We start from the raw sequence: 26,151 nt of genomic DNA on the forward strand, positions 1-26,151 counted from the left end.
GGCTCTACCCTTAACAATTCCATTGGCGTGAAGATACTACTATATTTGTTCTAATACAAGTCTACCTGACTCTAGTCAACCCCTCATCCCCCGCCCCTTTTTGGGTGAATTTTACAAAAACATGATTGGAAGTTTACTCATGACCTTAGTGGTTACATAGATCATGGCTGTCCATGACATGGTGCGTGACATTAAAACGATGAAATTAGGTTCTTTTTAGATGCATTTCTACGTCATATATCGAATAACTTACCGTTGCTGTTATAGGGGTACACATGCACAAAGTCGCAAATGCTGAAACCAATTTGCAAAAATAAAATGATTTGAAGTTCCAATGCTTTAACATTTGTCAAAAAGTCCTTACATTACTGTGCTGTATTTTGAGCTATAATGTTACCCGTAGTGTTGTCACACAAAGCATGACAGCCTTGGATAGTGTTGTAGTGGCTTTTGTTAAGACTACGTGCTATGCTAATGAAGAGTTAATACTACTGTATGTCGTAGTCCGGAGTATCATTGCTATATTAAGTAACAAAGAAGAGTAAGAGATATGACAATTATCCTAAAGATTGAAGGCTGATGACCCATTGAAAGCTTCTTTTTGGCATTCAATTCATTTTCAATTCAGCCATTTTTTTCTGCTTTGCGCATGCGCGGCATGAATGACTTGCAAATCAACTGACTGTCTGGTAGCTTGGCGTGAGGTCATCTCAATTTGCATATTCAACCAATCCAATCCAAAGGCTCGGCCTTGTCTATACGCAGCTTGGGTTCTTACAAACCGGATGTAAACGACTTCTGTTTGCCCTATTTTCTATACGTGGCCTTTTTTTTTTTTTAAATCAAATTTGAATGTTTCAAAACTCCAGCCAAAGTGGAGATTTGCCCAAGCCTCTGGTTTCGCGGTTTCATGTAACCAGCTTAAACAGAGATCTGCATCGTCGTGCTACTCTTTTTCCCGCCAAAAATGTGGATTCTGGTGACGTCAAAGGCGGAAGTTCTTTCTGATTGGACACATCATAGGTGGAAGTTCTTTCTGATTGGACAGAATTTGTGACATTACTGCCACCTAACAAATTAGCATGCTTGGTCACAAATTTGAAACCGCACTATGCGGTTTCATATGGACGCGACTCTTTTAAATAAACAACAGCGACGAGGGGGAGACTATGCAGATTTAAATAAGCCGGTTACATGTAGACAAGGCCTCAGATCCACGAATGCAAAGGATCAGATCCACGAATCCAAAGGCGAGATTCATGCAAAGACGTCGTACTCATATGAATGCTGAAACAAACATTCGTCTTTTTGACAGCGATCTCACGCCATGTAGCCTCCTCAAGGACTTCCATTAATTGCCTTCCATTTTACAGTTCATTTGGAGGTACAGTTAAGACAGCCTCTTCATATCTGTCTGGCTGTTTGTAGATTGCAGATAAGTCTGTCTGACTTGCAGTAGCCGGTAAATCCTATTAGGTGCACTTCTCATGTGTGGGGCTCCCAAACACTAGGGTCAATGCCAGCTGCACTGCCAGGAGGCCTCTGTGCTGTTGCCCTCCATTCATGCTCATTTCACACTGTCGGCACAAGGGCCAGGGGCTCCATTAACACAAGACCAGCAGCAGTTATGGCAGCACAGTTGGCCCTAGATAACAAAAGGCCCTCCCACAAGTGATGCAAAATCAGTTTGATTATTTGTCAAGTGAAGACTAGGGGAATAGGAGGTTGGCGGGTGGTGGAAAAGGTTCAATTTTCAAGTAATTTGTCATGCTATATTCAAGAATTACAACACAACAGCCAAAACAAAATCAGCGTGTGGTGGAGAGTTTGATCTCCTATGTATGTGTCCCCACTAAACCCTTCACATGTATGCAACCACAAATGACAAGACAAATAAATAAATAAACAAAGCACTTACTTTGAGAAAATAAAAGATTGTCCGAAAATTCCTCCCGGAAGGCGACAGGTGGTGTTTGACAAACCAAATTCATGAGACAGCCAAGAGATAAAACAGAAAATGTTTCTATGACATCCTATGAAAGTCACATTCTAGACTATGCGATTTTATTGGACCATGAGCCATTCTCCCATGTGTTGGTGAGGTGGCAGAACGCTTTGACCAAATTACAAAAAATCTTTTGGGCTGTTTGTATCTGAATCTGGAACCTCAGTCAAAGTGAGAATTATGGAAAGGGCCAGAAATGTTTTTATTAAATGTTAGCACAAAACCGTCAGCCCTCTGCTTTAAAACTAAATAAAATGTGATGAAAAGCACATGAGAACTGAACTTCAACTGAATCGTTCAGTTTATGGGTCATTTTATTAGTGAAAAAATGTTTAGAAATAATGTATCTTGAGCTCTTTCTACTACAAATAGTTATATTTTTCAGAAAATAGCAGTGAGTAGGTTTTAAGAAAGATGTGGAGAAAGTTAACTCTTTCATTGCCAAGCACAGGCAACCCTTATGACTTTAGTGGTCATTACATCCTTTGTAGCGATCGAGAGCAACACTCCTATCAAATGGTCACACCTAATTACTACACTGCTCAAGCTTAAAATGAGGAGGAATGCACAAACTTTTTCAGTTTTCAAAATATTTTCTTTTTACTGAGCGGACTGCACCAAAATGAAAATATATTGCGCAAATCTACATATAAAATAAGCTACACTAACTAATTAATTGCAGGACGTTCACAGATAAGTAGAGCCGATGCCGTGGCGGCACTTACCCCTCTGGGGGATGGGGGCTCAAGGAGGGTATTTTTGGAGGTATCAATAATTCTGTCAAAAAAAATCTAAAATGGTAATTTACGCAAAACCTTATTCACCGACATGTGGGGCCATTTCACAAAGTAGATCCCACTTAATGATATGAATAACACACTTTTGTGTGTGTGTGTGTGGTTTTTTTTTATCTTCATTTTTCCAAGCAAGGTTTTACAAAAATGAAACAAGCAAGTACAGCACGGGCCTTTGGCAGTTGACAGGTGTGTCTCACTCAATGACTATTCACACAGCAAGATATCTCAAAGTCAAATCTTAAAATGAAGAAGTCAAATTCTGATGCACGGATGTGCATTTTTATATTGGCCGTATTCTTACTTAAAATAATTACCGTAATGGGATGAGGTAGAGGAGGGGTACGTCATCTGGCTGTTAGATGCCAGTGCCGGCATAACAGCAGCTAGTGTTAGCTGAGGTTGTTAAGGCATTATTTTGGAAAAAAAAAAGAAGAAGCAAGCTGTCTGAACCAACATCCAAGTCCATCCTAGTTCACACAGGAATATTACTAACACCGAAAGGAAAAAGTTATGCTGATGATTTCTCCTGCTGATTCAATTAGGATTGTACTGATTAGAGTACACGGAAAGGTAATCAATTTTACTCATTTATTAATTGCGGTCTTTTAGCAGATACACACGATCATAAACTCGGTGAAACACGGGTGCCACCCAGCTTCGGGTATTCATGGTAAATTGAACTGGAACCGCGTCACAAGGAAAAGGAAAAACAAGCACATTCAACATTACACTTTCACTGACCGCTCACGGTATGGGAAATCTGAAACACACTTAACGCGCAATAAATATATAACCTAGGAAGAGTTTACGAAATATGATTTTTTTTTTCTGTTTTGCTACGGTTTTGTCATTGTTGCCAAAGTTTTGGTGCGTCTTATACACAGGTGCATGGAAAATACCAGAATTTGACCCCAATGTTATAGTCAATGTGTTGTTTTTTTGTACGTCATTATCAAGCAAAGTACATCAACATATTAATAACAACATTTAGAATGACAAAAAAAATACAAATCTGAATGGTATCAGCCCGTCATCGAGGCCGTCTTTTTGGTATCAGTATCAGATATGAAAAGGTGGGATTGAGCCATACCTAGTATTAATACCTGCATCGCAAATACATCACTGCACTTCCAAAGCCAATGTGCAATTAAACTACTTTGAAGGGGATAATTGAGTTAAAATCCTGTGAAAGCCACTGCTATTTATTCATAATACTTGCAAACATCCCAGTCATACTTCTCTCATCAGCATCCATCAGAAGGCAAGCTGTCTGATGAAATTCCATCATTTACCATCTGCAGTTGAGCGTTGGTCAGCGGCAAAAAATGTGGCTGAACGAGTCAGTGATGCAAGCAGCTATAATCTGTTCCCAAGCTAGGGTTTTGTTTGTTTTGAAAGAGAAATGGAGAGGCATAAAAGAGAAAAGGGAGAGGAGCGAGGGAAAAAAAACAAAACAAAACAGAAAAGCGTCCGGAGAAACAAATGGACCCATCTCCTTGGTAAAGCATTGCTTTTCCAGCTCATTTATCAAATGCAGAAAAAGAATTCTGTTTGATTGGCTGATTACCAAAAGCATTCATCTCTGCCTGACGCTTCCCCAGCAATTTGACAGCACCATTTTGGATAATTTGTTAAAGATGACACAGAGGTCATTGTTGCCCTGGCTTCTTTCTAACTGTTTTAATATTTGAAAATTAATTTTCTCCCCAAAACAAATACATTAGGTGCTGTCAAGGCACAATGATGAATTTTGTACCTTGAAATTACTCCAAATGCTGACCTTCCTACTTACTGGGCACTTTTTTTTGCTTATTCTTTCAAGACTTTCTTTGTTCAACACTTCCATATGCATTATGCACCAAGCTGAGGCTACCTTTGTGATGGTTGTGTTTGTTTATTTATATCTCTCATGTGCCTTAAATTATCCGCTAATGTCAGCCAAATATTCAGAAGCCGTTTTGGAGAGCCACTTTTTTTGCCCATCCTTCTAGCTTCAATCCCTTCATCATACCTCTATAGTTTTACCTCTGCCGGGAGCACCACTTCTACCAATGTCTCATCCCTTCCTATAGTTTACAAGGAGCAAAGCTATTGGTTGAATGTGTTTCGAGTGTGTTTAGATTCACAAAGAATTTCCACCAAATATCTCAAAATCCAACACTAACTTTATGTGTAGAGCCAGACAATGTAGAGACCAGTATTGGGCAAGTTACTTCAAAATTGTAATGCATTATTACTTATTACTTATTTCATAATAATTAGTTACACTTCAATATTACTGTTTAGAAATGAAAGGCATTACACTACTATTTCATTACTTTTATATTACTCACAAACATAACTGGAAATATGGATTTGCGATTCTAAATGTAGCTCATTATGCTCATTACACATCCAGTGAAACGTTGGCTTCAGCCTAAAACCAGTACAAATCATTTCATCTGTACTGTATTGTAAAAAGACAAGATACAAAATCTTTTCCTGTATTTTAATCCCTTTCTAACTTAGCTTCACAGCAAAGTGATGAATTGTTTATGTAGGCAAAAACAGTTAGCGCATTTTACAATTTCAATGTTGATATTCAAATTTAAGTTCAGTCGGGTAGAGACAGACATTTCAAAAATAGATGGTCTAGGTGGGGCTTAGGTTAGCAGCTAGCCAACATCATTGTTGTTGTGTTTAACGTAGTTTAACATAGGTTTTGTAAGCTTCATCATGATAAATATTGACCAGAGATATTTATAGACTATTCTCAATTGCAATTGTACAATAAAACTTAGTGTTAGCTTACCTTGTCATTATTTCTACTTGCGACAGGGATCTCGCTGACAAGGTTTCAAAATGCTGGTGAATCCACTGTGGAAAGTGGCAGCATATCTTCTATGTACATCATAGTCCACCACCAGTCTTGCGTGTTTTCTTTTCGCTAACTTCACGTTACCATGGCACTGCCCTAAATGGTTTGTCAAATTACTGGTGCTGTTTGGCAAAGTGGACAGCTCTTTAAGTGTCGCTCACAAAATGCACCTAATATATTCTTCTTGTCTTTATCTCTGACAAACTGAATGGGCGTATGTGCATCTTGTGTACGTATTGTCCATATTCAACCTTTCGTCTGCTGCTGCCGCAATCAACTCTGCTGTCGTAGATAGATCAGGCATAGATAGTCTAATATTGAGGTCTGTGGTAGATACTAATAACCGGAAGTATTTTATTTTGCCCTGGACTTTTCTACTCAGATCTTGCGTTTTGTTTTTTTGTTGTTTTGGGGGGGGGGGGGGGGTCGGGATTTTGCAGAAAAAAACACAGCTTTCAGATGAAAAATGCCTTGCGTTACTCTCATTTGTATTGCGTAAAATATTACGATTTTTTTGTGTGTAATAAATTACACTACCACGTTACAGCAAAAAATAATGCATTACAGTAATTACATTACTTTTGTAATGCCTTACTCCCAACACTGGTAGAGACTGAGGTTATTTTTCACTATGAGGATTCATTTTTAACATCCAGTGAAATCGTTTAAACCTAACAAAGAAATGTTGCAAACGAGTACATTTCATGACAATTTGTAATGTCACCATTCTTACTCTCCTGATATAGTTAGAGAACAGCATTTTGTTTCCCCGTCCTGCATGGAAAAAGCAATAGAAACCAATTTTTAACAACTATTAACTACTTTTTTTTTTTTTTACAGCATTTGTACAGGTAAAGGTTTAACTAATCAGAAAGAAGCTCGTCAAAGTGCCTGAAACATCCTTATATTATCACAATTCGACTTCACTTCGTAAAAACAAATTCTTTTCCCTGTGGTCATCCACCCCTCCTCAATGGCCCGCACCACTGTTTGAGAAGGACTGGATTAAACTAACAATATGCGTTAAATATTAATCTCAGTTTATTTTGTAGATTATTTTTTGAAAATTTTAAAGTGTTATATGTTTTCAAACAGCAAAAGTTTGACAACAAAATGCATGGTTCTTACCCAACGTATCTTAAATATGCTATACATTACATTGTTTGGTATTTTAAAAAAATCCTGGGTGCTTAACACTCTGACAAAGAAAAACCTTTGTTTTTACGCCAACAAAAAAAAAAAGATTGAAAAAATCCAACACCTCAATATTCATGTAATTTTCCATGCAGCATTTTATGGATTCCAAGAGCCAATCGCGAGGAGCGGTTCACGTGGTCATTGACCCTTTAACGATGTCACAGTGACCGAACCCAGCAGATGGCTTGACCCGCTTCAGGGAGGGAAGAGTAAATGATACATAACCTCTCCTTCTACCTCTCATTGCCTTCCCCCTTGCCAGTATGGATGGCGATCTTATATTGATGACGGTATTTATTTGTTTATGAATGCAGAAGTAACATTTAATCAGGCTAAACTCATTTCAGGGACTCTTAGTGATTCAGGAGCATCAATTTTGTCTGGAGAATATTTGTGTATGGAGGGATGGTCAATATGGAGGAGGTTATAAGAATATATAGAAATATGCTATGACTGTTTCTAATACAGTATGCTGCCATCCCAATAAAAACAGATCAACGATGACCCGACAAGAATTGAAAAGAAACATGAAACTAAAAACACTCAAAACTGATAAGACAACAATGAACCCACAATTAGTGCGAGGAGCTATTTGGCTGACACAAGGGAAGTAGAAACATGAACCAGACACATGAACAAACACAACCATAAACCCCAGAACGTGAAAAGACAATTGAAAATCCAACAAAAGCCCAAAACAAGAGAATAGACGACCCTGACACCCACCCGAAGCCCCATCCCACCCACGGTCCAAATGATGACCAACATTATAGGGAACGGACGATGTTCACTTAAAACCCCACGTGTGGCCATCACGCTTGTCAAACCTCCCACAGGCATTGATATCCATATTTAAATGTTAATATAAAAACCTTCTGTGGCGAGTGAGATTAACTTGAGTACTTTTCTTTTTGAACACGCGGAACTTCTCCTTCTCTTCCAAAAAGGTATGCTGCTGATGCAAAGGGCTTTATTCCCAAGCTTGTAATCCTCCTTCAATCAGCTCTTTTTCCCCCTCCCTGTGTAAGGATAAGCTGGGCATTTACGGCTCTCACTGCACCCCCGAACCCTGCTCTAATTAACATGCAGCAGATAAGCACTTGTAAGACAAAATTTATTCGTTTGACCTTCTCGGATTTACACTAAACTGGTTACGGCCACCATATGTTCATAAGTGGAACGTTTGTCCCCGGAGTTTTCAGCTTTTGTTGTCTCCGCTCCGTGAGCGTTTATTTGGACTGGCCGCTCCCTCACCTGCTGAAATTGTCTTTTGACTTTCATTCAGCAGAGTCTGTTTCTTAATTGCCCCTAACTGCTTAATTACAATTTCAAATGAACAATTCTGTAGGTCAGAGCAGGTTGCTAATTGAAGCATCAATCACAGTAGGCGGCCTCCAGAACTGTCTCCATTTGATTGACAGTGCATTAGCACAGCATTGTTGTATGCTTCGACGTGACATTGTGGTGGGCTGTTATTTATGTCACTCCGGCTTCATAACTGTCCTTCATGGGATGTTGTGGAGGAGAACTTAATGTGAGGACAAACCTAGTCAAGAATTGGAATTTTTCAACTTTTCCCTGCTCTCAAAGATGCATTTTTTTCTTTATGTCTTGCCTTGGAGGACTTTGCCTGCTTTGCTTACTCTGGCGGTGGGATCTAGATTTGCTTTTCAGTGGCCTGGAACCATCATTTTGTCACTCCAAGCCATAGCATATACCTAAAGATACACTTGATATTCACGCTTGAGGAAATTGTTGTTGATCATTACATCACAGTGATGGTTTAGGGTCAAAGAACACTTGATATAGCCAAGACATGATATAAAAATCCTAAAGCTGTCAAGGAGAAGGTTGAAGTTTGAAGTAAAAGTAGGGAAAGCGAAACTCTAGAGCGGGGGTGGGCAAACCTTTTGATTCGCGGGCCACAAGGGTTCTGAAATTTGACAAATAAATGTTTTTAACAAGTAAAGTTTTTCACATGTCTTCCTTTAAAACACAGATTGTTCCGTTATCCTTCAGGTTATTAACATTATCACTCTTTTCCTGACTGATAATTTTTCGTTTGACGGGCCGCATTAAAAAGCTTAAGGGGCCGCATATGGCCCCCGGGCCATAGTTTGCCCACGGTTGCTCTAGAGTGTTAACGTGAAAGACCACCACCAGCATCAAAGTCAAGGAAGCTACAGCCCGTCATGCATGTACAGTATGTGGACCATTGCTAGTTTTGGGAATTATTTATAATTTTTCTGTTCCTTAATAATGTATTTCTTTGCTTCTTCCACCAACAAAAATGTACTTTGCTTGAAGATATTAGTACCCCACTTTACATTGTTGATAAGGTATTAATGTGGGTGTAAAAGTATTTTTAGTATGCACCAAAGAAACTGTGCCCTTGATACACGAAAAATTCTACTGCATTTTGTTGACATTTGTTAAATAAAACCAATTAAATGAATAGCTTGGTCTCCCATCAACTACAGACTGTAACAATGACGCATCAAATGTCACACTCTCAAGCTCTCTGTTTTACCTGACTCAGACATAGAATAGAACAGAATAGAATAAAATAGAATACCTTTGTTGTCATTGTATAGCCGCTACAGCACTATTCTTATTGCTGCTTATCAAATAAATATGAACAATAGTGCTCAGTGATACTATCAATATATTGTGCTACAAAGCGACGCAATACGCCGATTGCAATATGACGTTCAGTTACCAATATATGGCGTATCGGTTTTGAAACACCTTATTTTCGTACAGTGTTCCTCTACAACGAAAGCATGAGTGCAGCCAGATATTTTTCACAACAGGGGACTTTTCACTCTGGCAAATCTATGTCTTGGATGTGAACATAAAAAATGTGTCGTGCAATCTATAATCTGATTGAAGTTAAAAACAAAATCATCTAACATTGAAAAAAAGAAAGAAATGACCAAATCTACAATAAGCATTCATTTTCATACTTACATAAATTTCTTACATGTCTTTCACTTTGCTTCATCCATCTTTCAGCTTTATTACTTCTATCCTGTCTTCAAGTGTTAAGGTTTGACATTTTTCTGGCAATCACGCTCCTCTGCACGGAGTCCGTGCGTGCCAGATTTTCTGCAAAGCGTCCCTTCTTGAATTTCTTTACGAGCAGAAAACATAGCGAATGAACTATTGCTTATGGAAGTTCACCGGTACAAACACCTTTATGATTCGACTGAAAAGGACTAACGGTTAAAAAAAATGCTAGGAAGAATTTAGATCGTTTGAATCTACTATGATTTTCTACCTCTGTTAGTGTTATTTGTATGCAGTAGACTCCATTTACTGCCACTTAGAGTATGGGAGAATATCATCTGACTGCGAGGGAAAGCCGCACTGAGTATAAAGTGATGCAAAATGCATGCCAGTGCGTCAAGCATAAACCAAGTTAGACTTTTGCTGCAGGCTTGTTTTCGCTGTAGTGAATTTCAGTTCAAGGCAAAATTAAAAAAAAAAAAAAAAACTTTTCATGATATGCAACAAGGGGATTTTTTTTTTTTTATTTTATGGGGAAAGGCTTCAATGCATGGATTTTTTTTCCACACCGAGGGTATTTTTGCACTGCAGGTTTCGTTGTAGAGAAGTTTTACTGTTTTTTTTGTTTGTTTGTTTTTGAATCAAGCTGCTCTAGAGTGGTTTTTGTATCATGATTTTTGTCATATTATGAATTGCGTTTTATATGTAAATTATTCCAAGCTCTTGAAAAAAAGACACCACATTAAATGTTACAATACATTACTTTTTTGCGTGAGATGTCACAAAGCAAAAGTAGCAGCAGAGGAGAAGGACAAACAGCAGAAAAGGATAACTTTATGATACGAGGGCAGCATTTCCTTGATTTCTGCCGCTGTAGTCATATCTTGGGCTTCCATGTTTAAGTCATCTGTAATAAGCCCCTGCATGTGTTCAGAGAAGCGTAATATAAATATCCGAGCAGCTATATTAATGAGCAGTCGAATCTCATGTTGCATTTAATTCACATGGGGGATTTTCAGGGTTCAAGTTTTCTTTTGTTTTGTTTAATTTTATTTTGTTACCAACCCAAATGAAAAAATAACCTGTACAGAAGTGACTGTATCTCGAGGTTTACTGTATTTGATAAATTATAACAATAAATTTCGCCTTGGTTTTTGTCATATATTTTTTTCACCAACACGAATGACATTACAGATCTGTTTCATTTCCAATTGAAGAGCAAAAAAAAAAGCAGAGGATGAAGTATTGTGCAATAAGCAGCATGTGTGGCAAAGTTCTGCCTGTGTATTCGTGCCACATCAGTGCCGAATGAAAGTATCCTCAACTGCTGAGTACATATTAACACAGTCAAAGGCATGCTTGAAATAATAAAATAAAATGTGGACATGCTTTAAAAAAAAAACAATGTTTAATGTGTGCTCATAGATGTGTGGCTTCTGAAAAAGAATAAATACAATTTCTCTATTTTAATCATTTTCAAATTTTCAATTTGAATATATATGCCATGGATTTTTTTTTAATTTTTTTTTTTTTACAAACATTGTCCAGTATAAAGCAATATGTATTGTAATACGCTTTTGCTGTATGGAACTACATTGCAAGATATTTTAAGACAAAATACACAGCAAAATGAATAGAATAAACAGAATAGAATAAAAAGCATATCCATAGTAGTTGAACAGGACAATAGTTATTTTCAGTGTGTTCTTGTTCTGTTATTCAGATTGTTAATTGCTCAGGAGGAAAAGCTGTCTCTGAGTCTGTTTCCGGCTTTTTTGAGCACTATAGCGACAACCAGATGACAACAGATTGAAAGCTTGATGACCTGGATGAGTTGTGTCTCTGACATTATTCCTCACTTGTTGCCCGGGGAGGGCCAGTTATTTTCTAGGCTATATTGAGCACTCTGCATTGCTTTCCTGTTGGATACAGTGCACTCCGGGTGTTCCTCAATGTTTGTTTGTTTTTTTTTCTGAGCACTTTCAGGAAGTAGAGTCGCTGCTGGATTTACTTCACCACCGCCGTGGTGTTGATGGTCCAGGGGAACTCATTAGAAATGTGGACTTGATGCAGACCTCGTTGATGATAAGTAGGGCCAGGTCGGAATTTTCATGAGTCCAGCATCTGTTCTTATGTCTTTGTGGTGTTTAGAGGGGGTGCTTCCCTCGACTCCATGCTGACAGTCTCTCAACCTCATCCCTTTAGGCATACTCATCTCCTCCTGAGATGAGGCCAAGCAAGGTGGTGTCATCGACAGATTTGATGACTGAGTTGAAGAGGTGGGATGGTGAGCAATTTTTTGGAGTACTGAACAGAAATGATAACCATGATCTCAAACTGATTGATTTTGTTTGATTTTGTTTTATGGTGGTGAACAAATGCCATGTTTTAAAGTCTTTATGGGGATCTCTTTCACTTGAGGGGACTATTTTGTTGGATCTCAAAGTGCAGACCTCTTTTTGCAGTTTAAGTTAAGGTAAGCATTAGGCAATCTGTTGTGATGGAATCAGAATGAAAAAAAGCAGGAATTATTCAAATTCTGATGATTACCATACCCAAGCCAAATAATGACTAATAGTATAGAATTTTAGCAAAAACTGACTTGAGTCCAATGTTGACTCACCACCTCACGCTTCACTTTTTGCGGTTTTGGTGCTTTTTTTTGGTGCTTTTATGTTTTTCTAAAATATGTCCACCATCATATACAATATTCCTTTGCTTCTTTGCGCTTCAATTTTTGTGGCTTCAGTGCTTCGCGTTTTCTTCATAAATATATATGTCAACCGTCACAATGATAATTCCATTAATGCCATGTTTACAAAACTGAATGTCACTGCTTTACAGCAGTGCCTACCCTATGTACTGCAATAAGACTCTCACGCTCAGTCTAATATGCTCTCTGAAACAGCCTAACAGCCTGTTAATATTTGGTCTTGTTCAGCTGCCAATAAAGGTACTTTTCCTTGAAACTAAACCACTATTCATCATTCATCGACAGAGTCATGGCATTGTAAAAGTGCAAATATTCTTTACAAGTGGTAGAGTACAAAGGGAGTGATAGAGTACAAAGGGAAGTAAATGTAAAATAAAATAAATTAAAACTAAACAACTGCTGCATTGTGAACGCTGCTTCCTCGTCGTTCTGTTTTGGGTTTTTTTTTTATATGGGCTTTGGGTCAACGTACAATGACCGCTACCCTGAGGGCAACCAGCTCTGGAGAGAGAATCCCCTGTGTTTCCCAAATGCAGTCAGTGAACGACAACAGGAATGAACCACACACGCTAAGGCTTGGGGCTGCAGAAACTCGGTAAGAGTTAGCGGCCACTCCCCACAATGTAGCGCACAGTATGTCATGTTTTCTAAAAGAATATAAAGTTTGTGCACACAAAGAGACATATGCATAATAGGATATCACTGGGCATGGGGATGAAAGGTAGGCATGGTTTTAAAAAACACATTTCATACACTTTGGATACACTCTATGGGCATTTTTTTGTACATACAATTGTCAGTCTGGGGTCAACTCCTACAACAAGGAATTCCCCTTGCAGAAGTTTTTTGGGTCCCCATTAACCATGAAAAACAAGGGAGCACTTTATTTATTGATAGCTGGTGTGGGTGAGTGCCCACAGTGCGTGCTCATTAGACTGCCTTCCCTGCGTCTAGACCTCGGTCCGTTCACTTAAAACTAGGGATGTTTCGATCCATTCCACGCTATCGGTATAAGTTGTATGAGTACCCCTAGTTGACAAACACTAATTGAGGAGATCATACTAGTAGTTTAATGAATGTGGTGTTTTTGAATTTCAGTATCAAGCAAAGTACATCAACACATCATTTAAGTTAAAGCTGGATCAGCCACTGTCCTTTATTGTCCTCACCCATCTCCCTCCCTTTTATCTTTTCGTCTCTAAATATTTCCTTTACCATGCATTTACTTCCATTGCCTGCTGCTCCTTTTTCCTCTCGCCCCAGTTTCTTTTCCCTCCACACTGTCCTCACCCCTCCTCATGCTCCTCTTCCAAGCGCCTTCCCCCTGCCGCCATTTCCTCTCTCCTCTAGGGCTCCATCCATCAGGTTGTCTGGGGCTGCTAGTGGCCGACTCCCAGCCACCATATTTCACCGCCAGCCAGCCAAGCAGCTGACAGCACAGCCACTGCCAGGAAATTGCCTTGGCTGTGAGCGGAATTTCAAATGCGGGACCGCTCTGCATCAACCCGGCCGCCCAGAAACTGCATCCTTCGCTCTTTCTGTCTCTCATCTCTTTCGGTCTCCCTGCATGCCTCCACACACATCTCAATGCTTTTTCTTTCCATGTTTGCCCTTTTTCACTTGTATCCACCCCCCCCCCCCCCCCCCCCCACACACACACACACACACACAAACGCACACAATCTTTTTGAGCCTTGTTTTCTCTGTTTTACTTGTTCTACGGCTCTGGCTTTACCCTCCTTCCCCACTATCTTTCTACTCCCTCACTCTGTAAACACAGGGACTAAAGTGAGCTTGCTGTACGTGCAATGAGAAATAAAGGCGATAGATCGTGGTAGGGGAAAGAGGAAGTTTTGCTCTGACTATCCAATTAGAGGACAGAATTAGATTGACATAAGGGAAATTTGAAATGGTGTCAGCTTTCTCCTGCTCTCCCTAACAGCATCTATGAGTTTCATGAGGGAAACAGGCACTCCTAATAGACGCGTGATTTGCTCCTGGCACATCCATCAACCAATAAGGGCAGGAGTTCGACTCCTGCCCGGGAGTTGTGAACACACAACCGGACATTCAATGTCTGTCAACCCCTGGCAGAACTGTTGTTATGAATACTGGGTTACCATGGGGACCGATTTGATAGGAGGAATGTGTGTCAAGGCAATCAAGGCCTTCTCTGCTGGCCTAACACGACCTAACATTATCATAACAATAATATACAATAATAATTATAATAACTATGATAAAAGTCAATTTAATTTTAAATTTATTTTACTATCTATCTATCTATCTATCTATCTATCTATATACAGTATATATATATATATATATATATATATATATATATATATATATATATATATATATATATATATATATATATATATATATATATATATATACCGTTTTTCCGGACTATAAGGCGCACAGTTATCTAAGCCGCAGCAGCAAAATATGAGCAACAAAATTATTTTTGTCACGGATAAGCGACACTGGAGTATAAGCCACAGGTAATAACATCAGATCATTATGCAAAAAGATGGTATATGAAGTTTAATATATATATTTTTTTAGTAATTTAATTATTTTTGTAATTGTCTGCCAGCAGTTACAGACTGAAAATGCCTGCATTTTTAGTCCCAACATGTTCATAGAAAATGGATGTTAAATAGCAGCTCAAAATCGAAATCAATAGTTCAATAGCATCTTTTTTTGTCTCCCTTTGTTTGATAGTTTATTTTAGTGACCATAACACATTCTACATAATTCATGTACAATAATCAATACATAAATAAAATCAAATAAACTGTGTACTGTATATAACATTTACACATCACCCAAACTGTTATACATTCTCTTAAATTTAGACATATATGTTTTTAATAATACCGTATATTGTTTTAACTCTTTTTGAGCACAGCCATTGATTCACATCAGTTCTATTTGATAGATGTTCCATAGACACCTCAAACAGATAGACAACTTTGCTTGCAGATGGCTAGCAAAAAAAACAAAAACAAAAAAACACCCATAGATAAGCCACACTGGACTATAAATCGCAGGGCTCAAAACATTAGGACAAAGTCAGGGCTGATAACCCGAAAAATCTGGTGTGTGTGTGTGTGTTTGTGTTTATATATATATATATATATATATATATATATATATATATATATATATATATATATATATATATATATATATATATATATATGTAAATTTATCCTCCATCTTTTCATGTGATATTATTCCCATTGGTTTATGCGCCTTCCAGTGTTTTAGTTTTAGGTTAGAGGTTTTACCCAATTAGAATTCAGCTAACCTATGTCGCCAGGCTGTATGAAATCTGCCTGCAAACAAACGCATTTGAGTACATTCGCAAGCTACAGTAGCAAGCCTTCTCTGCCATGAGCAAAGACACATGTGCAGTGTGCAAAGACATATGTGAACGGGCCCCTGTAGTTAATAGACAGCTGCAATGACCAATCGAGTCATAAGATGGCCATCTAGAAGCCTCACGTTGAATGTGACATGATTGGATGCTCACTGCGTGGAGGCGGTGCTATGTTGGTCAACCAACATTGAAGTAGTTAAAGTTATTTGTTTTTAAAAGTGAACCGTCGTGCTCTGGCTGATCTGCACTAAAGGTGTAGCGTACAGCGAAACCAGACCAGCAGAAAAATCAAATCTTTTGCCTTTTTTTTTTTGTTTGTTTTTGTTTTAACCCACAATGGCTGAATCAGACCAAAACAGAAATAAGATGCGACTTTCAGTATTAGTATAGGGGTCCATGTCAATGGGAAATGATTTTTTTATTGGAAATGAAATACGCAGATAACTCTACAAGCAAGTCACTGAAGTCTTTCTCAGGAAAGAAAGGAGAATGGATTTTGTATTGAAATAAGTGGGGGGCAGCCTTGGTGAGGTAATATGGTTTTGTCATTTTATGTTGTTCATATTCAATTAATGGTAAAGAAATAAAACAATGTTCTTATTGTCATGTTTGGTTGAGGTTTGATGTTTTTTGGGTTGTGAGTTTTGTTGTGGGGTTTTGCTCATGTTTCTGTTCCACTCGCATCTGCCTTTATTGTCTGCATTCTCATTAGTTTGATTTTGTCCACCTGTCTGGTTATCTGCCCCCCCAGGGAAAATATTCAAAGCCACATATATTTGATTCGTATTATGTGGCAACACTAACACTCCAGGGTGTCACACTGACAAAAGCTCTGCTTTTTATCACCCCCTAATATATCTTATAAATTTGAATAAATTCCATTTGAAAGGACCAAAAATGATATTTTGATTGCTACGTCCATAGTCAATTCAAGTGATTCTCTTCTTTCAGCAGTCTCCCATCAGCACCAGAGTGAAATGGCATTGAGTTTCTCACTTAATTCCTAATATATAACTTGCTAGCTGTAAACTGAGACACATTTTGGAAATCCTGATTGACAAAAATTGTAATGACACATTGTAATTGTAATTGTAATTGAGTTTGAAATGACCAAAAATGACATTTTGAATCCATTACATCCATTCTCACTTTGTGTGATCCTGGTGCATTTGTACGTTTTTTTTTTTGTTTTGTTTTGTTTTTTTTTAAATAATGTTAAGGCTCTTGTAGATTTTGTTACAGGCCTGTTGTGTTAGTAGATGCATGGTTCTTAGTAGGCTTTGTTTTTTTCATTGGTTTGCACTCAGCAAGTAATTTAGCTGTGTTGCCCTTTGTGCCCAGTTTTTGCCGTAGTTATTATTTATTATTTATACTTCAGTTTTTTATTATTTTAAGTTTCAAGCCTCGAGTTCTGGTTTATTTATACTTACTTTTAAAAAAAAGTGCAATAAATAGAAATGTTTGACTAAACATGATGAATAATTGTGATTAAATATCATAATCTCAATACTGACCCAATTAATTGTGATTATTATTTTGGACACAATTGTGCAGCCCTATCTGATATTAGTGGTTACATGACTGTCCAATTAAAACACATGGGGTATGTTTTAATTGAGTAAAATGATGAAATGATGGTACTTTTAGACACATTCCTTCATTGTATATTGAATTAAATACTGTTGCAGTTACGTGGAGGACGGAAATGAGTGCGAGGCATTGTATGTGTGCGTGGATGCAAATACTGATACTAATGTTGCAACAATAAAATTATTTGAAGGCCTCCCAACGAGTAACATTGGGAATATTAGTTTTACTTATTTGACACAGCTGAATATGAATTTGTCAAATAGCCCTGAAAGTCATGATCGCTCTCTGACATGCCAAATTGCTCCTCCCAGTTAAATCCCAGGCACCCGCTTCTTACAAATGTTGCACAAACATCCTTGTTCCAAAGATAGTCATCTTTGGACTCATCCAAATTTGTTTGAAATGAAGGTCTCCAGAAATGCTTTGCTGAAGACTTCTTTATCCAAGCGATGACTGTGGCAAGATCAGAGCATGGATCAGTTGCTCTTCACTGTGTTTCTCCCCCCACCTGCTGACATCAACGCGTACCATGCCTCTCATTTTTGTCTTGATTGGACAAGTCAAGCCATATTTTCTTTTTTATAACGGGTCTAAGTCTGCCGTAAAAATTCTCCACACAGCCTCGTTGTCGACAACGGAGGGGCAGTAAAACGGCTCTTGAAAACGGATGCATACTATATCAAATTAGAGGCATATATAATTATTTTAAGCCTTGTAAATGACATGATATTATTCATTTCGCATTCAAATTAATGTTATTCAAACACAGTTATGTGGAGAACATTTGTCTGGTTTTGAGTTGCAGGTATAAGTACAAGTCAAACTTGGTAGAGGAAAATTGAGAACTAAAACTTGAATTGTACATGGAGAAATATGGTAGTTATATAAGGGATACAAATGGTTAAATGCATAAGTAAATGTCTTTTGGACAGCAATCTTACTCCATACATGTGGGTACCAATCATACTGCATATCGCAAACCAGGAAATCGATATTACTGTATCTTCAGGTCAAATGTACTTGATAAATTAAAAAAAAAAAAAAATCAACTGTTTTAAACACACACAACACAATCATTGTGTAAGTCATTCTAAAATGTCTGAATTTATATAGCAGTATTTCACAGGCCTAACAATGTACACCAGTCATCACACCCTTTTGCTGAATTCGAAGAGCTCCATCTTAACTGAATTACTGGGAAGCTATATTAATTTAAAATAGTTTTACTGAATGACTTTGTTAGTTGTAGTTGCTTTTCTAGATTTTCTCTCAGGATTTCTATCTTCAACTCCCTTCAGGCCTTGAGGTCCAATGTCAGAAAGTGACGCTTTATTTACCACTATAACCTGTTGTTGTTTGTCTCTGTGTCTCTCTAAATCCCGTGTTCCGACATCAGAATGTTAGCTTGGAGTTCTACATCGACGTCCACGCTCACTCCACCATGCTGAACGGCTTTATGTATGGCAACGTGTTTGAGGATGAGGAGCGCGTCCAGAGACAGGCTGTCTTCCCCCGATTGCTGTGCCAAAATGCACAGGACTTTTCCTTTGTGAGTTTTGACATGCATGTGCGCTCACACACACACACACACTCATAGACATCAACACAGTGGCATCATTTTCTTTGTCAGAATGTAATGTAATCTTAATACTTAGACGTACTATGTACAGTTTACAAAATACTATAAATCAAAACGCAGGTTGCGAAATATTAACTACAAATGGAAATGCAGGCTCACTGGTATACAAATGTTAGGTTAACTTGCTGTGATTGGATTCAATTTAAAAAAAAAAAAAACATTTACAATCAGAAAATGGAAACATTTATTAATTTATTGCCCAGAACAAGAAACGGTGGGCAGCACAGCAGATTTTGATACAATAAATTATATTGTTTGCACGTACCCACTGCAATGTGTTGATCTATGAGTCACTGCTGTTTTGGTGCTTTGATTATTTGTAATGACGTTTGAAATGTCTTACTATGCAAATAGTCACTGAACGCAATGCAACTTAAGTGAATATAAATCATGGGTTCTGTATTCTTATATAACTGACAATCAAAAAACACAGAAGTGTGTTCTTCATGTATTTAAATGAAAACAAGCAAGCGTCACTCCACCACCTCCGCATTCACACAATGCACGCTAGCTACAAGGATACAAAGATAGTGATCCCTTAATACTTCACGCCTCATATATCGCGCCCTCAGTGCATCCCAGTTTTTTTTCTAATTAAAAAAAATTAAGCTATTTTGCTATTAAGCTCTGAAGGTTTCCTGCATGCCAAACAGACAAGGTAACCATAAATGCACCAACTACTGTCATACACATATTTACTCAACTCTTAAATTATTAAACAGAAATTATAATAACAGTAACTGTAAATTAAAATGGCTACAGTCTCACGGATAGCCGCGGATATATTAGCGGCGCCTGGAAATCTAATTCAAGTGACGGCTGTAGCAAACATAATGATCACAGTTTACGCTCACAATACCAGTTGATTACAAAAGAAAAAAATCTTGGTAAGAAATTTTTCTCATTTCCTCCTCCCAACACCATGTGTGTTTTCTGAATGAGACCAGCACTGGTCTCTTGGTCTACCTAATAGCGGGAGTTGGGGCGGGTATAGATAAAAACTCCTGTCCTCATTGGTCAATGGTCGCGCCAGGAGCCAATCGCATGTCTGATAAAAGTGCCAATCTCTCTCCTGAAATCATGTCTGAGTGTCCTGCAAGACACGCGACCAATGAGGACAGGAGTTGTAATCTACTCCCGGGCTAACTCACGCTTCTTATGTAGGCCAAGGCAAGCAGCGCGAATCTCAATCAAAAAAAAAAAAAAAATAAACCACATGCTGTTGGGAGGAGGAAGGAGGCTTCACCCGCTTCTCTTAGAAATTTTCCTGGATTTCTTTTGTAATAAATTGGTATTTCAAGGTTACAAGCCTCACTTTACCCTCACTTCCGGGCACCACTAATATGACCGTGGCTGAGACTACAGTAAAATGAATGGGGAGGGGTACAGTACAGTTACTGTATAAGGTTTAATCATTTAAGATTTAATTAAATTTACTGTATGTTCTGCAGTAATATTTGTGTTAATTATGCATAGTATGAAGAAAAAAATTCAGACATCCACTTTACACATGCACGAAAATTCCGTCGCTAATTCGAGGGAAAAACGAGGGCTCACTGTACTATCAATCAATCAAAAACCGAGCTAGTCATTTTGGCCAGGATTGGTCTCGATAGATAGTTTGAATTGGCTCACAGGTAGGCGATTGCCCCCCCGGATGATCTTCAAGGCTGCAATATTAGCATCGTATTGACATGAAAAAGTGAGATCGAGCTATCGCTAGTAACTCCCCCATCTCCTGAAAAAAAAAATCCATGGAAATGTTCCAGATGGCTGGCATGGAAATGTCACTGTATTTACAGTGTTCCTTTTATTTTGTCCAGTTTAAATCAATTCAATTGAGTATTGAAAGTATTTTCCAAAAATGGTTTCATTCATAAATTGTAACCTAATGAAACCAGAATTGAGTCAGGCCATATATTTATTTGACCCAGGGGTCATCTCCCGTCCTCCCTGTTCAACACGGCCCACAGTGCACTGCTGCAGTTGCACAACGCAATCATGGCAAAATCTCACTAGTGGCAGCAAGTTTGCCTTTCAGCAAATCACTGCAGCAGTGACAGGTCTCAATACAATGTTAACAAACAAGTACATTTTCTTTTTTAAATTGATAACTTTTCCATTTTGTAAGAGATTTTTATAACATGGTTTCTATAATGACATTACCAGAATGTCTTTACTATAACTTACGTTTTAACCTTATGTTGATATGGTTGTAGGATTTTATGAAAATACTATTGTTCAAGATGTGAATGTTGTTATTCTCGTCCATCCATCCATTTATCCATCATCTACCGCTTCATCTGTAAGCGGGAAGCCCAGACTTCCCACTTTGCCCAGCCTCTCAGGGAGGATGTCCAGATATTGCCAGGCCAGTCGAAAGACGTAGTCTTTTCAGTGTGTCCTACATCATCCCTGGGGCCTCCTGCCGGCATCCAGGAGGCATCATAACCAGATACCGCTGCCATGGCAGCTGGCTTACTGCAGGCAATGAGGGCCGTTCCTACCAATCACGCTCCTCCAGGTCTCACTGTCATTGCCCACATTCAAAGAAGTCCCCTAGCAGAATGAGGGGCTCCCCAGAGTCAACGCTCTCCATCCTCCAAGTACTCCAAAAAGAGTGGGTCCACTGAACCACAGTTTTATGCGTAGGCACAAACAAAACAGGATCCATCCTCCCACTCGAAAGCAGAGGGAGGCTATGCTCTTATTCACCAAGGTAAACCTCAATGTACAGGCTATGAGTCTGGGGGCAATAAGTAGTCCCACACCTGCTTGCCACCTTTCATCAGTGGACAACTGCGTATTAGAAGCGTGTCCAACTATACTCGAGAGGACTGGTACCAGAGCACTAGCTGTGTATAGAGGTGAGTCCCAATATATCTAGTCGTAATTTCTCTGCCTCACACACCAGCTCAGGCTCCTTCCTGGCCAGAAAGGTGACAGCCTTTCTGTCACCTTATAGTGTCCGAGTATAGTGTCACCTTATAGTGTCCGTGTATAGTGTCCAACTATACTCGAGAGGACTGGTACCAGAGCACTAGCTGTGTATAGCGGTGAGTCCCAATATATCTAGTCGTAATTTCTCTGCCTCACACACCAGCTCAGGCTCCTTCCTGGCCAGAAAGGTGACAGCCCGCGAAGGTCTCCACCTTTGGCTGGCACTCAGTCACACAGCACCCGATCTCTTTGTCCGCTCCCACAGGTGGGGTAACCATGGGAAGGGGGACCTATACTGTCCTTTTGGGCCACCAGACAACCCACATCCAGGCAAGGGAAACATGGATTCATCGATAGTACTCATCATAAGGGGATTCTGAGCCATCTTTAGTCTGGAATCTCACCCAGAACCTGTTTGGCAGGGGTGACTCTGCCAGGGGTGTAAAGCCCCAGTCAACTCAGCTTCTAGAATCTTTGGAACGCACAAAGCCCTCCATCTCAGTAATGTGACAGCTCATGGAGGGGTTTTTTGTTATTGTAGGAACTCTTATTTCACTGAGTGCTGGTCCTTTATTGGGAAGTACCAATTTACCATGCACAAACTTCTGTGCACACTTCTGAGGTACAAAAGAATAACAGCATGATAAAATACATAGAGCCCCCGGTTTACGAGATGAATCCATCCCGCGGTTGGGATCGTAACGCGAAATTGCCGTCTGTCGGGCAATCCAAACCTATGTTGAGTAGCTACAGTAATGTGTGTAAAACCCCAGGTAAAAACATAAAAATTGTATAGACATATTAAAAATTGGTATAAAATAGTATAGTAAGTGCTACTTATATATAATATACATGCATACAATTAAATAACATCATAAATAAAAAAAATATATATATATAAAGGATTTATTTATCTTTGAGTTGACACTTGTTATGGCTATATTCCCTAGTAAGGGTAGCCTAGGCTAGGCTATCTTAGCTTTCTTCATATTCTTGATTATCTCCAGCTTCGTTTCCATATAAATCATCTTCTTTGTTTAACATCACTAGCAATCTTGGGACTCATGGATACCAATTCAAGTTTGAATTAAGCACTAAAATGCATGATAAATACGATATTAAAAGTACTCTCACACAGGATTAAGTCTTCAGGTAGCCATCTTTGTCACCCTGTGCGCTGAAAGAAATCTAGGTAAGACATTCTGGCGAACGTCTGCTCCTTACAGTCTGGCTTTTGCTGTGGGTGCGCTTCATGACAGACACAAACGTGCCTGTGAGGCAGGAATTGGGGCGGGAGTAGATTGAAACTCTACAAGCACACGCCGTATACCTCATGAAGCGCACCCCGGCACTGTTGTTGTCAACACACAGGCAGGAGGCAGAGACAAGAGGAGCAAAGACAACATTCACCAGACCGTTAGAAAACCCTTCCATAGATTTCTTTTACATTAAAATGGTATTTCAAGTGTAAACTCCCCATTGTAATCATCTTTGGTCATATACAGATTAAACTTTAATTCAATGTCCGGGCCGCTACTAATATGACCGCAACTGCGCGAGACTTCAAAAGAAAGGGCTTCTTCCGTCGGCAGTTGGCAATCCAGAATGCTAAAGCAGCATCCATACGGATGATCCTTTTATTTTACGAGCCGTAGCAACTGGCTTTGCTGAAATGCCAAAAGTGATGTCTTGTAATGTTCACCTCGTCCTTAATGTAGCAAACAGTGGATTCGTCCACTCCCAAATGGCGGGCCATGGCCATGTAACTTCTTCCTTGGAGAACAATCACCTTCTCAGCAATTGTCATTGGCGTTTAGGCTCAGTACAAGCCTGTGGTGGTGATGTGGTGAATGGGTAAAAAAATCCGCAATGTGGCAAATCCGCGACAGTGGAACCGCGAAGTGGGATTCACTGTACTCTCTGTCAACTGTGTCATTCATGATTCGCTAGCTAAACACCAGTGGTCAATTGAATTGCCTTCAGGTATGAATTGCCATCAGTGGTCAATGCCATTTTGCATAGTGCTATCAATGGGCGGCGAGGGGGGGCTGGCTGCTCTAAAAACCACATCATCCTTCTCACTATGTATGTAATATCAACTGCGGCCAGAGGCGGCGCCAAAAGTTACAATGTCGCAATCAAGTGGCTGAGACCCTGCTAAATATTGTGCTGACAATGCTGCGCTATCGTTAGCTTTGCACAGTAACTACGGTTCAACAGCTGTTAAGTGAAGCAAATGCTGCACATACCAGTTGTCCCAAGTTGTCGCTTCCGCCTTTCTACGAGCCAGGTGAGTGCTCTTGCTTGGCTCTGTTTTGTATTGAAAGCTCAGTTGGCCGTGTTGGATCGCTCCCGGTGACCGCAAAGTGGCCGCCATGATTCATTCCTGCCCACTGCTTGAGCCCTTGAATGTTCCCAAAGTTGATTGGCTACCGCGGCACGAAACGCGAAAAAAGGAAAAAAAAATTAACTTCACTCGAAAGGCGAAATTTCGCCATTCACATCGCTCTATTTGCATCCATCGTGTCGCCCGACGCGCATTCGTGCCCAGTCGTGCGAACTCCATTGACTACAATACAAAACACTCCGCTTTTTCGCCTCGTTCGCGTTCGGTGTGCACGTAGCATTAAACTAAATCATCTCCAAAACATTATTTCGGGTGCAGCACACGCGGCCCGGTACCAGTTGATCCATGCACCGGTACCGGTTCGCAAAACGGGGGTTAGGGACCACTGTTCTGGACGACTCTTGAATGCTTTTATTTTGCCCCAAACTGTGCAAACAGAATGTTTGGTGAGCTTTCGAGCAGAAAAGTACGGGATCGAATCTGTACCGATCGAGACACATACAGTATATGCGTAATGTTTGTTAAATTGTTAAAGGGACAGTGTGTAAAATTTTAACAGGTTTTTTTTTTTTTATTAAAAAGGAATACATTAAATGATTGTAAATTTAAAAAACTTGCAAATGAATGTGTTCTTAATGACCACCAGTATGTTTTAGATGTAATCCTAGGTCTAGTTATCATGAAATGATATAACATGGGGGGGAGGGGGGGGATTGTCGAATCGTCAGTTAATTTAAGTTTCTCTTGCTGTGAATGTTTGCTATCGAAAAACATGGATGATTTGAGTTACCTTATTTATTTTTAGTTTCACTTTGCATTAAAAGCTACAAACTATTATGAGGACGTCTTGCGTCATCACTTCAGAGTTTAGCTTGCTGTCTAGCTCGGACTAAGCTTATACTGGTCTCAGTGAGGACTGTACAGTATACAGTATTTCACTTTGTTGTTAAGGAATGAACCATTAAAAGAAATGAGCTAACCAAGAAAAAAATATTCATACAGAACATAAAGGAAATCGTAATCAATACAAAACAAAGTATGCAAACTAAATTAATTCACAAACACTTATTAATCACATACATGCAAATGAATAAAAAATACTCTCCACTCTCCTGGATAATATGTTACAAACAATTGTGACCAATAATGCTCCCGACGTTCTCCCCTTACCTTTACTCGCACTATCGATTTAGCTGCTCACTTGAAAAAGTTAATATTTATATCTTGTTTATCATACATGTACTGATAAATATCAGTAGTTTTCATGTGGGCAACAGTTTAAAAATATAATAATATTAATGTATATATTAATAAAATAATATTTTCAAATATGAAATGACAGTATATCTTGTTCTTTTTGGTTTCATTTTATTTTATACTATAAAAGCTATACAGTCTATAGTTAGCTGAATAGCAGTTGTCAACATGCTATTTTTGTGGAAAAAGGCATGCTCCTTTCAAATCAAAACTTAAAAAAAAAGATATGCTCTCTTTACATCACCCTTTTTATTCTGTCTTGCAAAAATGAAAAAAAAAATAGTATAATGATTCTTTGCACTTGAAGCAGAAATCATTTCTAAGTAAGTGAATCGAATTGTTTTGAATCGAATATCATTGAGAATCAAAAATCGATTCTGAATCAAATGAGAGACCCCAAAAAACAAAC

General features: G+C 38.9%; 1 protein-coding gene across 2 annotated transcripts in view; it reads left to right on the forward strand.

The window, feature by feature from the left end:
• The window catches only part of agbl4 (AGBL carboxypeptidase 4), a 434,905-nt gene that overhangs the window by 386,382 nt on the left and 22,372 nt on the right, over window positions 1-26,151 (forward strand). For both annotated transcript variants that reach the window (XM_088425984.1, XM_088425985.1), the window contains one exon: window positions 18,956-19,108. In XM_088425984.1, the coding sequence (XP_088282110.1) occupies window positions 18,956-19,108 (153 nt within the window). The remainder of the gene's footprint in view (window positions 1-18,955; window positions 19,109-26,151) is intronic.

The sequence above is a fragment of the Hippichthys cyanospilos genome, chromosome 10, assembly GCF_059441005.1.
Source record: "Hippichthys cyanospilos isolate Australia breed blue-spotted pipefish chromosome 10, RoL_Hcya_1.0, whole genome shotgun sequence".
NCBI classification, from domain to species: domain Eukaryota; kingdom Metazoa; phylum Chordata; class Actinopteri; order Syngnathiformes; family Syngnathidae; genus Hippichthys; species Hippichthys cyanospilos.